The sequence below is a fragment of the Pyxicephalus adspersus genome, chromosome 8, assembly GCF_032062135.1.
Source record: "Pyxicephalus adspersus chromosome 8, UCB_Pads_2.0, whole genome shotgun sequence".
NCBI lineage: Eukaryota > Metazoa > Chordata > Amphibia > Anura > Pyxicephalidae > Pyxicephalus > Pyxicephalus adspersus.
Window position 1 is genome coordinate 53,144,759 of NC_092865.1, and position 13,834 is coordinate 53,158,592.

Sequence of the window (13,834 nt, forward strand, 5' to 3'; positions counted from 1 at the left end):
TTAAAAAAAGCAAAAATAGCCCACGTGTACTAGGCATAAGTGCCCACTCTAGACCATCTGGACCCTGGTACTTCAATTTGGGGGAGGTTTTGCTCACAGGATCTAGACTGATTTTTGAAACTCCTAAAAAAATTCAAAAGAAGGACCAATGAAACTCCCAGCAGAATTGTATACAGCCAGACTAGCATTCTCCTTACATACCCCCAGGGTACCACTGATTAGATGAAAGGCACTGCATATTTATCCTATGCTTTAGCATAACACTGGTTGCAGCTGCAGTGTAGTGCTAAGACTAGGGATCACGTTCTGGGCCTTTTTACACTGGGTCACAGACATCATCACTGTGCTGCACATAGCCTGTGGGTGGGTCTCCTAAAGGCTGCAGAAATCTACAGGAACAGTTTTGGGGTGGTTTCTAATAAGTTGTGCCACAATACAGGGGGCTGCCACCTCCCTATAGCTTCTTCCCACACAGCCAAAAAATTCTGGGGAGGTTAGAGCTTCAGAAGGAGTGTAGAAGTGTCCAATCTTTACTACAAGATTTTCCTGTGCTGAAGCAATGCACAGGATTGGTTTGGTGCTGGAATACAACACCTGGAAGAAATCTTAAAGGACATAAAGGACACCAACATTCAAATAAGAATACATTAAACCCATGTGTTTAGGTAGTGCGTCTAGCCAACCTGCAGCTTAAAATGAAAAGAAAAAGACATTTCATAATAGGAGACAGGACAAAAGGCTTTATTTTCGAATAAGAAAAATCTACATTAAGTGCAAAAAAAGCAGAAGATTTGAGCATATACAATTTTTCAGATTCCCAATTCTCATGATGTAAAGGGGACAAAGAAAAAAAAAAGGCTCTGAAAATTTGCAAATTACAGTTTCAGAGACAAACCGTATGATTTAAAGAGGTCCGGAATATAATACGAGGTGAGTTCTGACCTGCGACGGCACAGCGGTCTTGAGATCCCTCGAGCTGGGAGGGAGGCCACTCTGTAGAGACCGCTGTTGGAATACCTTACTACAGTACCTCTGGCAGTCTTGTAGGTAAAAACAGTCACGTTCTCACTAATGGACCTGTCAAATAGCAGGTAGGTGGGCCCGCTGCCAATAATACATGCACCAGGCTGTGTATTTCGAGTTTGATCCTTGACCAAGTTTGTTTATCAAAAACAAAATCACCGAGGGGGGGTGGGGTGGTTATGGGGAAGCAGCAAGAGCTGATAATGCACTCGAGAGTAGCCCCTTCAATGTGACTGAAGGTTCCAGCTGTGGGCACTTACTGAAAATCACTTTATGACCTTCTATGTAAAGACTGCCGTAAAGAAAGAAAAACAAAAAAACAAAAATAAAGCAATATTAAAAAATAAAAAAAGGAAGATTACAGATTGAGACAAGCACATTTTTTTTTCTCTCAAAATAACAATAAAAATATTCTGTCCCATCCTGTGGGGGAATTTGGAATGAAGGTAAATGCCATGTACATTTTCCCCCTGAGGTCTGACAGACATTCACCAATTTCCTTACTCTGCACCTAAATGCAAGCCCCCTCCCTCGGCCCTTTAATTCCCTGCCACTGAGGGGCAGCGATGCAGAGATCCAGGAGCAAAAAATGAGGGAGTCACATCCGCCGTCCAGACATGGTGGTTAAAACTGCCAAAAATAAAACAAAGAATTGTTAGGGAGAGGCTATAATGTTTTCTATACTTACATTTAAAAGTAAGTCAGATATTGCGGGCCACATTCTAAAATGTTCATTTGTCTGTTTTGAGTACCCTAAAGCTCAACTATAGTTCTGCAGAAGAAAATGGCGATCAGGCAGTATCACTAATGCAGAGAGGACATTGCCTGTCACGTGCACCTTCCTGACTGCTGCTTTAGATTAGGAAAATGCTGAGCTGCACATGCGCACTATGCAGGTATGTACCAGGTATTTCCCAGGGGTTTCCCTTATTGGGGAATAAGGAAATACTTTCAATTTTACAGTTAGCAGACCAAAATGCAGCAAATAAGAAGTTCATTATTAGGGTTTACATACATTGTAGGAAGAACTGGAAAAGGCAACTTCAGTGTTCTCCTCAGCTTCATTTAGCCAGGCTCACAAACTGGCCCCTTTTCAGTATCCACCCAGCTGATTTTCGGTGGTTACTGAAAAGTTGGGTCACAATACAAGGGTCACCACCCACCTACATCTTCTGGGGAGAACACTGAACTTGTGTGTAGCACCTGATAACTCTAGCCTTGGACTACTTGGCCAACTAAAGCCCAGTAGGACCCGCAGCCATTTTATTTTCCTATTCCAAACAAATGGTAAACCATTCTTACGTTCTTTAGGAATTCCTCGGCTACGATACGAGCTCTGGCGTTGACTGACAGCTTCATTTCGCTGATCTCCTTGTCGATCTCCTCCATAAAATGGATGACAAAGTCGACCAGCTTGTGTTTGTACATTTGTTCCGTGTGGAAGTTTGTGATCAGGAAGCTGATGTCGTATCCCTGGAAACCAGAAAAATGTTCCTGTTAAAGAATGGCAGCCATCTGATCTGACGCTGTGTTCCCAGCACTAATTACTCCCACATATCAAAGCCATTGAGTAATACTAATGACGCTGCAAAGCAGTACACCGAATAACCTACTAAAAAATCCCCCCACTATAACTCCCTGAAGACCAGAAAATAAACCAGTATTTGTACTTTCCTTTGATGCAGTCACCACCAATCTTGGATTTCATGGCACCCAGTCACAAGATAGCTACTTAAAGTAAGGATCGGATCTTTGATCAAAGGCTGATTTAAAGCCTTTGCTTACGTGACTGGTTGCTGCAGGACCCTGGTGAGCGGCTTCTGCAACAATGGTAAACATTTCAGATATGCTATCTGCCTTTTTTTTAATGACAACGGGTTGTTTAACGAATGGTCAACCTTAAAAGATTAACAATTTAGGAATAAATATCCAATATTTAATCATTTTCTCATCATAAAAAGCTTCAGAAATTTATCAAACAGCAAGTGAACAACCAGTGGTTAATTTGCAGTACATGGGGGTGGAAACAGCTGTAGAATTTTAATAGCTGCCAGATCAATATCAGGTAGGTGTGCAGGGATTACTAATGTTAAATCAGCACAGACAGGAGTAACTGCACAGATGTCTGATTAGAACACAATGGCACTAACAAGCAGCTGTGATCAATAGGTCATGTAGATCTTCATATATTCAAAGCTGAACAAATATATGCAGCTTTGTATTTATGAATGTGTCATTCAATGTACTCTTAAAAACAAGCAGCAAAAGTAACTGACTCTGTAATGGTGTCTGCCACTTGCAATCATACAGCAGAGCTAAAACTGGGGACTGGAGGAGCAGAATAAGAAGTTCTGCTGCAGTGCTCATATGCAAACAATGAACACGAAAAGCAAAGCAAGCAAGCAAGCAAAAATTCAGATAACAGAAATTAGCTCAGTCTGTTGCTTCTCTTTTCACTACTTGGAACAGGGGGAAGGTATAATTTGTAGGCTAGTTGTCAATTCAGTGTCAACACTGTCACCCATTTTAGGCCATGCAATAAAAATTGGATCTCCGGCAGGATCACAAGGTACAGTCTTGTCACAGCCAACAGAGAAAGCTACCCACTGAATGTGATATTTTGGTCTCTTGGGTTAGGTTGAAATAAAATGAATTTTTGCAACTTATTGATCAAATTACTCACTTGTTGCAAGCCATTTCTATCTTCCGTCATCTATTTTTGTCTTTCATTGAAATAATGGCATTGTTATGTTAATGGCCAGATGAGGACACGTCCTTACCTCTACAGGTTTTCTGCGCAGAATGAAGAAGTTTTCTGCCCTCATCATCATGAAACGCATAAATTTATGGCATAAGATCTTTTCAATTTCATCAGCCTGTACAACAAACAAAAAGTAATCTTTTCAGTAAAATGTTTAGATAATTAGGTACTTATATTGGTAAAATGTTTAGATAAAAAAGTACTTTTAATGTCACAACAGACTGTTTAGCAAAATAGTGAAGTCACTATATAAAGCCCATTAAATTTACTCTGGATGATATTATTTTGTGCACAAACCTATTAAAGAAAATGAGTCAATTTTTCCATGTACAGCAAGCTGTCGGTCTCTAAAAAGCCCCACTTTCTGCTGAATACTTACCTGTAATCCCTTATAGATACTTGTTCTGCAGCCTGCGATAGGTCACTTCCAGGTATGGTGGTGCACATCATCTGCTTCCTGGTAAAGGTGCCTGAACCTAGCGATTGGCTGCAAAGCTTGGGCTTCCTCAAAAGGAGCAGGTCATAAGCTCCTCTAAACCCAGTATTGCCATGTCACCAGTTGTGGAAGAGAGGACAGCTCTGTCACATGACTAGGGAATTGACACCACTGTTCTCTTGGCTTGTCAACACATAATCCCTGTACCATTTGGAGAATAACTGAAGGTATGGCAATCATATTTAAGGTGAGGTGATCTTCTTTCCAGAAATACAGTCAACTTGCCCTGCATGGCCGTGGGTCTCTTTAATTAGCAGCACTGCTTTCAAAGAATAAACAATAGGAAGCGCTTTTATCACCCAACTCAGCATGGAGCTGGGCCAATGTGAATGTGTAGGTGGCAGCTAGGAGTGGGCAAGCTCTAACACTACCCAAGTGTCGCAGCTCTGATTGTTTACATGGCCTGGAAATCGAGTGTAAAGTTAGCAATTAAAGCTGCTGATGATGTCTGCCTTTTAAAACTGCTAGCAGCTGAATGTTTAGGTGGCAGAGGTGGCAAATAAGGTAACACAGGCACACAATGAGACAGTTGGGTCACGCTTGCAGCAGCTCACCTGTTTCACAGCGATGCTGACACGCACAGAGTTAATGGATCCCTCAATCAGCACTTTCTCCTTTTCATTTCTGCTTATGACCACCGGCTGTAAGAGCAACTCTTTACTACTCCTGAAAACCAGAAAGAAAAGGTTTGTTACCAAATGGTTCTACAGAAAATGCTTGTCTGGGATCACATACAATCTATTCCCCACAAGTATGTAGCTGCACTTGTTTTTCTTTCCTACTGTACATTTATATTTGACATTGAGAGACGAGTAAATTCGGAACAGGAAAAGTTATGGAGAACCATATGGCGGCTCCGGGGTAATTAGCGCTGCCTCAGGACAGTCTATACCTTTCCCTTTATGTCAGATATAACTGCAGAAACTTGCAGCTCACAGAGATTCCATTCAATATGACAAAAGATTTAAGTGGTGGGAAAGCAAAAAAGTTAAAGCTGCTGGAGGTCTGGAAAGTGAATCTTTAGCTATGCATGCAAATAAGAATCTACTGTATTGGGTTACTGCAATTTATTAAATATTATGATGGCAGCACCATTGTATTATTTAACTTATCAGTTTGAAATGTCATACACCACAGGAAGTGTTCAGAAACCAGACTATATTCAGGGCTTTATGGAATGTATTCTATAAGATGCTTTAGGGCCATTCACTTCCTTATCCCAAAAAGGAAGTTCCACGTCTCCCCAGTAACATAATTTAATGAACGGTGTTTCCATGGTTACTAATATGACATCAGTTTGTGAATAGTTCTGCCTTCTTTCTATTTCAGAAACAGGAACCTCACCAGAGTGGAGAAATAAAAGACCTTTAAACCGCTGGAACCATTTTTCTATGCACCTTGTACAGGCTAAAAGGTACATGCTGTGCAAAATGAAAAATGTCTACAGCTCACTGCATAGCTGGTGTGGAGAATACAGAATGATCCCTGGTTTTCAGTAAAGATGAAAGGTTTCAGTGAATCCATATTGGAGGTCATTCCAAGTCAGAGCCTGATTATAAATCGTACCTTACTTCCACTTCTGGCTTGTTATGTCTCTCCACTACCTGCGAAGAGAAGCTTTCCAGACACATCGCCGCCTGTAAGGTGGCACGGACTGTGTTGAGGTACGGGCGCAGTGTGGCAGACTGTAAAATAAAAATATATTTAAATAAAATGAAAACACAAAAAATGCACAATACATGATCCTAGAAAACACTTCTAGAATATACCATTACACTTTTCATTGTAAACTGTTTGCCCCGATTTAACCTTAAATAATCCATATCAATGGTACATCAGTTATGGTAAAAATGATAGATTTCTCTTAGAGCACCACCTACAGGCAAGATCTAGTAATATGGAGTGACCATACAGATGCCTTGTACACACTAGTTTGAGAATGGTGGGAGCCAAGTTAGATGTAAAATATTTGTATATGGAAACGAACTTTCATGTATAGTGATTGTCATTCATTGATCCATCCTGATAAATCCATAAACAACCTCAGGTGACCTCTGTACACGCAGTGTCAACACTGTAAGTTTTCTCTGTACTGCTTTCCCCTAAATAAGAATGTGTTATTTTACAGCTAAAACAAAAAAAAGCACCAACTCAGCCCAACAATAACACCGTGTTCCTGCAGAGCCTCAGCAATAATGTGACCGCACATTTCTATTTCTGGAGCACATTTACCCGAACGGGGATGGAAAAGGTTTTCACTTTAATCCTGTGTCTTGCCTAATGTGAAAGGGATGCTGAGGGGGAAGTCGCTCTGACTCATTGCCAAACGCATTAGCAAAGAGGTACAACGGAAATATTCTGACAGCAGACCTTCATCATTTAATCATCATATAGTCATTAAATACAGGGGGAAGAAAAAAGTTTAGTATTTGTCATGACGCATTGAAAGGGCCCCACGATCATTATTATTACACAGTATTTATTTAGTGCCGACATATTACGAAGCGCTGTACAAAGTCCATAGTCGTGTCACTAGCTGTCCCCCAAAGGGGCTCACAATCCAATGTCCCCACCTCAGTCAGATATCATTAATACAGTCCAAGGACAATTTGAGGGGAAGCCAATCAACCTAAATGCATGTATTTGGGATGTCGGAGGAAACAGATGTAAAGACAGGGAGAACCTGCAAACTCCATGCAGATAGTGTTTTGGCCGAGACTGAATGAAGTAAGTTACCGCATTCCGGCCTGGCCAATCAGGAAAGAAAATCAGCGCCCTGTGATGGACTTGGTACAGGTATATAGAGTATAGTGGGGTTTAGTTCAGGTAATGTCACCCCTGTAAGGGACACTTTAGCCCGGGAAATATATATATATATATATATATATATCTGAGATAAAGCCCTGCAGCCACACTTGATCAACACTTTTCTATACAGCATTCAGCAATGACATCTATGTATAGATCCCCCTGCATAAGTTTAATTTATAGGTTGGTTAAATTCTGCACAATCAGCTGCCCTCTCTCTGATATATTTTATCCCAGCCAACGATTAAACATCCTGTAAGCTAAAAAAAAAAAAAAAGTTGCTAACAATTCAAAAACAGAATGAGCTAACACCGAACACCTAGACAACCAAAACCACAAGACTGCTCTACAGCAGGAAGGGCAGTTGTGTTTGAACAGAAAACTAAACTCTCATCTTCTGCTTCCATAGAAAAATGAACACTCTGAATACTGCAATTTTATCCTGAACATAAAGGATTGGTGTGAGGCATTGTATAATATCATCTGAAAGAAAACTGTAAGTAACTGAAAGTTTCACACATCCGGGGTTTTAGTTCTCTTTCTTCAAGCACCGGTTTGTCTAAGTCTGAGTGTTTCTCAGCGTTCTTTAACATTGGGAACCCTTAAAATAATTTCAGGTCCTTCAGAATGTCACCCTTAGATAGAACATTGGTGTCACTTAATCTGATCTGAGAGTCACAAATTGCTCAAGGAACCCCCAGCAACCTCTCGGGGAACCCTGGTTGAGAAACACTGATGTGATTGGACACAAAGCAGAATAAGAATATAAACACCGGGCTGGTTGTATGATGGAATGTGATTGGATGGTATGGGCAGTATTTCCAGCGTGTATAACCTTCAGAGGAATTTACAAACCATCCCAGATCTGTAGCCTGGGAAGGATGAACCCAGCTGCAGGCATCCTAACAAGCCTGGACAGAGTAAGGAATCCAATCTGAAAAAGTGATCGAGCGACTCGCCTCCTGCTAATTACATCTCCTTTCAGTACATGAAGAGATTTCATGTATGTGCACCATTTAAATTAGAATTGGATGTGTCAAGCAAAATCCCAAAAAGCCCCAAATCCACAACAAGAATGACATTTGTATCAGCACACAGGTGAATGCTCAAATCAGAACCACAAATCAGATTTACTTGCACTGAACTGGCAGAGCACAGCCTCGCTCTTTTCATTATAGGGGGAACTTTAAAATAACTTTCAGATCCTGGGGAACCCCTGCTATAATATATCCACAGCTCACAGTACATCAGTGGTCAGTAGGAATAATTCCTTACATCGCTGGTCAGTGGGAAGGATGTCACCCTTACAGATAGCCATTGGTGCCAGTTAATCTGACCTGGGAAGCACAAATTGCTCATTGCTCCTAGCAACCACTGGAGAAACCCTGGCTGGGAAGCACTAATCCGATCAATACAAAATCACAAATTTAAAAAAGGGCAAGTTACCATGAGGACCACAATATCCTCTCCCTGGCAAGACCCGGAAACCAAACGTGTATCAGTAAGACCGTGGACATGTTTGGTAAACTACAGACAACATTGTAAAAGGCAGCCAGAGAGATAAAGATAGAACCTAGTTCTGGGTGAGTTGTATTTATATAAAAATCACACATGACAAAGGATTCCCCAAGCTCTATGGGTCACCTAAAGAGACAAGTCAGCTCGCTTTATATCACAACTTAACTGAAACATCAGAAGCCATTCAATATGAAACAAGTTCCTGCGGATGAGTAATTAAGTCTAATCTACCATCAAAGCAGCAAAGAGCCCTGGGAAAAAATCAACAGGAGGCTACAGCTCCCCCTACTGGGTGATAAACAGAAAGCTTTTAATCAACAAATGCATGTAAAAAAAAGTTAGTACTGAGGATCAAAATTGGGAAGGGAGAAGGGGGATCAATACACTTGTGGCATAAACAGAGTAATAGACAACATAAACTGCTAAAAATTCTATTTTAAGTAACTGCAAGTCTCAGCATATCATGAAACTTTGGGATGACCCCTGCATGACCTGACATGCAAACTGTTGGTCAGTTATTTTTCCTCCAGATGTTATAAAGTAACTGACGATTGCAACAATGTATCCTTGGCAGTGGTCATGTGACTATAGTGGAGCTGACATCACTCCACGAAATTACAAAAAGGATTTTAAAGTGCACGTGAACCCTAATGAACTCGGATTTGCTACCTTGTGGTCTTACAAATTACATTTCTTCTTGTTTCAAACGTCTAAGAAAACACACATGGGGCTCATTTGATAAAAGACAATAGGACATTCTGCCATTGAAACACATGGAACTGGAAGATTCCCACGAGGTAATATATTTAAAGGAATGTCCGCCTGCAAGAAATCCAGTAAGCGTGTTACTTCCTCTCCCTGTGCTGTGATGAAATACAAAGCAATGTTATCAGCCCTGCCCTCCTCCACAGTCACCTTCCTCATGCTATGGAGGAGCATTGTGTTCTACAATACTAGATTGTAAGCTCTTCGGGGCAGGGTCCTCCCCTCCTCTTGTGTCACTGTCTGTATCTATCTATCATTTGCACCCCCTATTTAATGTACAGCGCTGCATAATATGTTGGCACTATATCAATCCAGTTTAATAATAATATTTTACATAAGGAAGGAGGAGCTGACGGTGACAACGCTGCCTCTGCATGATAGCAAGGTGTCATCCTTGACAGCCAGGAAATATGTTACTTGCAAGATCACAAGAAAGTAAATGCAAAAAAAAGCAAACAATGCAGCCATGAGATGTAATAAATGATGGCTGGGTTTAGACATACTTTGATCTAAGCGTGCACTAGGGGGCAGTGTTATGCACATATATAGGGGAAGGGCATGCTGACAGGAGCACAGAGCAGAGTGATAGATCATTACTACCATTCACATGCTGCGGTGCTCCAAGCAATAGTTTTGTATGAAACTTCTCCAGTAACTGGTCATGTTGCATTAAGGAATCACTTGACAGCTGTCAAAAACGAATCGGAATGGATCATCTGGATACTTCTAGAGCCTGCAGAGTCTGTGCCACAACTAGCAGCATATAAATGAGATGAGATATAATGAGCGGGCAGGAAGGTGATGCCTGTGTGCTCTGTAATGCCTCAGAAGACACAGCAGGGCTCAGGCCCGGTGCCTACATTCTGCGGGCGGCCTCCGCCCTACAAGGGTTTATTCACCCACCCAGGGCCGCTCCCACACACACACAACGCGAGCTAGCTGCACACTCCTGCCGCTCCCCGGGCTTCATTTCCAGCCTCACGTCAGCCCACACCTAGCCGACCGGCGACCCCGGGACCCTCCCCTGGCACTCACCATCGCTCCGGTAGCTCCAGATAGCGGAAGTGACAGCTCCGCGCATGCGCACAGCGCCGCTTCCCCCTCACACAGACACGGTCAGCCGCCGGGACAAACTATTTTTTTATGGGGGTGGCGCTCTCCTCCCTACTACCCTCTGCATTTAGATAATCTTTTCCACCAGCCTAGTTTTACCTCCTATAAATATTAACTATAATAAATAAAACACATTTGGCTAATATGGTCCTATTAAAAAAAAATACAGTTGTTAAACGCGAATAAACCGCGATGTTTCCCTCCCTGATTATAATGAACGCGCCCCCTGGGCTCCTCACCATATTAGGAAATGTGGAATGCTGGCGGGCGAAACCAAAACGGAAAAGAAGGGAGGTTACACAAGCGTTTACACAAGCGCGTTTGCTCCGTTCTAAGCTTTGATCCACATTGCTTATTAACGAAAGCAGGTAGGTATTTATTAAAATATAATCGTTCATGCCCTAATCCTTGAAGCTTGCTCTGTGCAATGTGCTATTTTAATAAAAAACTGAACTCCCCCATCGTATGTAGTTGATTCCACTCACGTTCGCACTCCAGCCGAGGAGTTGTACCATTTGTAAAACAGGGTGCCTGTATATGAAAAAGATGATTTTTAAAAAATAAGCCGACATCTTGACCAATTTCAATGTTTCGTTCGTTTTATAAATACGTATTGTAAATTATAGGCAGTATTGCTAGGTGCTGCTTATTTTTGTCGAGGTTCAGGGGGTCCAAGTCACCCCTCGTGTGTATTGTGAGTGGTGCATTCCAAGGCCCCGGTTACTGTGAGCTTGGCACCAAGGCCCGGGCAGTCTTCATCTGCCACCTACTGGTTGCGGGCACATAAAGGCCGGGGGTAACGAGAGGTACGAGCAGGGCCCGGAAGGGAGTGTTTGGCACCAGGGCAGTGAGCTGAGCTCCATTGTACCATGCTGTGAATGAATGTAAGTATTGTACACTGCATGGTGTGGGCAGAGCAGGGAGGATGCTCTATAAACATTCCCATAGCCCATTCCTGCATGCATACAGATATTGCAATGGATGGTACTGCACCACATCACTGTGGAGTCTCATTGATTCCCACATTTTGGAGATTCGCCCTCATTGATCACATTTGCAATGCTTCCCTCTCTTATTTGCATTGTCCTGGCTCCGAGTTAGGTGTAAATATTGCAGTGCATTGCTTTGTATCATAAAGAACCAGGTCTTAGATGTGGTGGCTGCATAATATTCACTTACAAGGATCTCACTTCCTGTACTACAGTGACAACCCTTGCTTTACTGTATGTAAGGAGCAGCAGTGTTGTCACCCTAGGCAGGAAGTGTCTTAGGACTATGGAATACAAAGATCACATGCAGGGTATTAGTAGATGGCACCACAACAAGCAGGTGTGCCACCAACGCACCTTTCTAGCTTTTAGTATGGCATGCTCAGTGAATCAGAACTGCAGTGGGTTTTGCTCTTTTATCAAATAATTCTGCCTGACAAAGGAACCCACTGTGGTTGAGAAAATATCTTTTTTATTACAGTTGTAAGACAATACAAACACAAACTCCATAGGTACATGGGTGGGAATTAAAGTAAACCTGCCACCTAGCCCACACAGGCACAGGTCCTTTTTATAGCTCGTTTGTTCTGCTGCCCATTCTTACCTTCTCATCATCATCATCATTATTATTATTATTAAAATGTATTTATATAGCGCTAACATATTATGCAGCACTGTACATTAAATAAGGGTTGCAAATGACAGACAGATACAGACAGTGACAATGAAGGAGGAGAGGACCCTGTACAGAAGAGCTTACAATCTATCTATGAGCTTCCACAATGCCCCATGTGACAGCATTCAGGTCTGATGATTGGACACCCAAGACCTGTGTGGTTGCAGTACGTGATTTCCCATACCCACAAGTATAGCGTACAGCGTTGGACTCGTTACGTCAATATTCGTAGTAGTGAAGGTGACCTTTAAAGAGAACCTGTTACTTTCTACTGTTGGGCAGGCCAGGGGGTAGCATAGTCAGGGTACTGATTTATAAGCCAATGTTCTAGTTCTAGCATCAGACACCCTTCGTACTCCTAGACTGTGCATTTGAAGTTAAGGATGAGATTTCATTGGCTGCCAATATACAATGATCAATAAATAAATATCAATATTTGGCTTTACCTTGCAGCGTGCCAACCGATAGGATGAGCGAGTTAAAGGATTGCCCGCTGCAGTTCCACGAGTTCAAGTCTGTAGATCACGTCAAGCTCTGCCCCAGGTACACGGCGGTGCTGTCCCGGTCAGAGGACGATGGCATTGGCATTGAAGAGCTGGACACTCTTCAGCTTGAACTGGAAACACTCCTGTCCTCGGCAAATCGACGACTCCGAGTTTTGGAGGCAGAGACACAGGTGAGGTTAGGCCAGGGTAATATTTGTGAGATACCCAAAGGGTTAACTGGATATCCTAATGTGACATTAAAGCTGGAAATGTTTATTGCTCTTTGTGCCCCCCATTGCATCTTTATATACAGATCATCTGATATCTTTGTTTAACTGCAGATCCTGACTGATTGGCAGGACAAGAAGGGAGACCGAAGGTTTCTGAAGCTTGGGAAGGAACACGAACCTGGAACTCCTGTCAAACACAAACCCAAGAAACCAAAGCTTGAGGGAAAAGGAAGTCATGCATCAGGGCAAGGCCCTGGAAGACCCAAATCTAGAAACTTACAACCAAAGATCCAAGAATACGAATTCACGGACGACCCCGTGGATGTGCCCAGGATTCCCAAAAATGATGCTCCAAATAGGTACGCTGACCAATCAGCTACGGATCATTGTGTGATCGTCCCTTCTATCCCTTTCAAAAGGACGTGAAACATGATGGCTGTACTCCGCCTCTGTGGCCGGTATATTGCCAGGCCCAGGAATTGTGTGCTGAGCGGGCCTGTGGGAGGTCAAATCCAAAGCGTCAAAATGTTTGAGTGTTTGGCTGATGCCAGTCTGACAGTCAGTGGCTGGTGAGATTCCTGTGCTGAGTTCTCAAGTCTGCATACTGGTTACCCAATGTGAGGAGCTCTCACCATCCCTGCACTGATTTTCTGGGTCTTTGCGCTGGCTGCCTATTATGAGGAGCTCCCACCATCCCTGTCCTGAGTTCCCAGGTCTGTACACTTGCTGTGCCCAATATGAGGAGTTCCCACATTCGCTGCCCTGAGTTCCCGGGTCTATACATTGGGTACACAATGTGAGGAGCTCCCACCATCCCTGAACTGAGTTTCTGGGTCTGTACGCTGGCTGCCCAATATGAGGAGCTCCGACCATCTCTGTCCTGAGTTCCAGGGTCTGTACACTGGCTGCCCATTATAAGGAGCTCCGACCATCCCTGTCCTGAGTTCCAGGGTCTGTACACTGGCTGCCC

General features: G+C 42.8%; 2 protein-coding genes across 3 annotated transcripts in view; one reads left to right on the forward strand and one right to left on the reverse strand.

Annotated features, from left to right (window-relative positions):
* Positions 1-725: 725 nt before the first annotated feature.
* Positions 726-10,543, reverse strand: ARPC4 (actin related protein 2/3 complex subunit 4). Of its 2 annotated transcripts, none has more exons than XM_072420668.1 (6): positions 10,407-10,543; positions 5,847-5,965; positions 4,835-4,946; positions 3,804-3,899; positions 2,326-2,496; positions 726-1,653 (listed from the first exon to the last, which is right to left on the reverse strand). In XM_072420668.1, the coding sequence occupies exons 1-6, from the start codon at positions 10,407-10,409 to the stop codon at positions 1,648-1,650; spliced, it is 507 nt and encodes a 168-aa protein (XP_072276769.1). In that variant the 5' UTR covers positions 10,410-10,543; the 3' UTR covers positions 726-1,647. The 2 variants fall into 2 exon arrangements, with proteins under 2 accessions (XP_072276769.1, XP_072276770.1); XM_072420669.1 differs by lacking the exon at positions 10,407-10,543 and adding an exon at positions 9,972-9,990.
* A 507-nt stretch (positions 10,544-11,050) lies between these two features.
* The window catches only part of TADA3 (transcriptional adaptor 3), a 7,682-nt gene continuing 4,898 nt past the window's right edge, over positions 11,051-13,834 (forward strand). Inside the window, exons 1-3 of the mRNA XM_072420670.1 lie at positions 11,051-11,368; positions 12,603-12,825; positions 12,976-13,223. Of these exons, the coding sequence (XP_072276771.1) occupies positions 12,619-12,825; positions 12,976-13,223 (455 nt within the window). The 5' untranslated portion in view covers positions 11,051-11,368; positions 12,603-12,618. The remainder of the gene's footprint in view (positions 11,369-12,602; positions 12,826-12,975; positions 13,224-13,834) is intronic.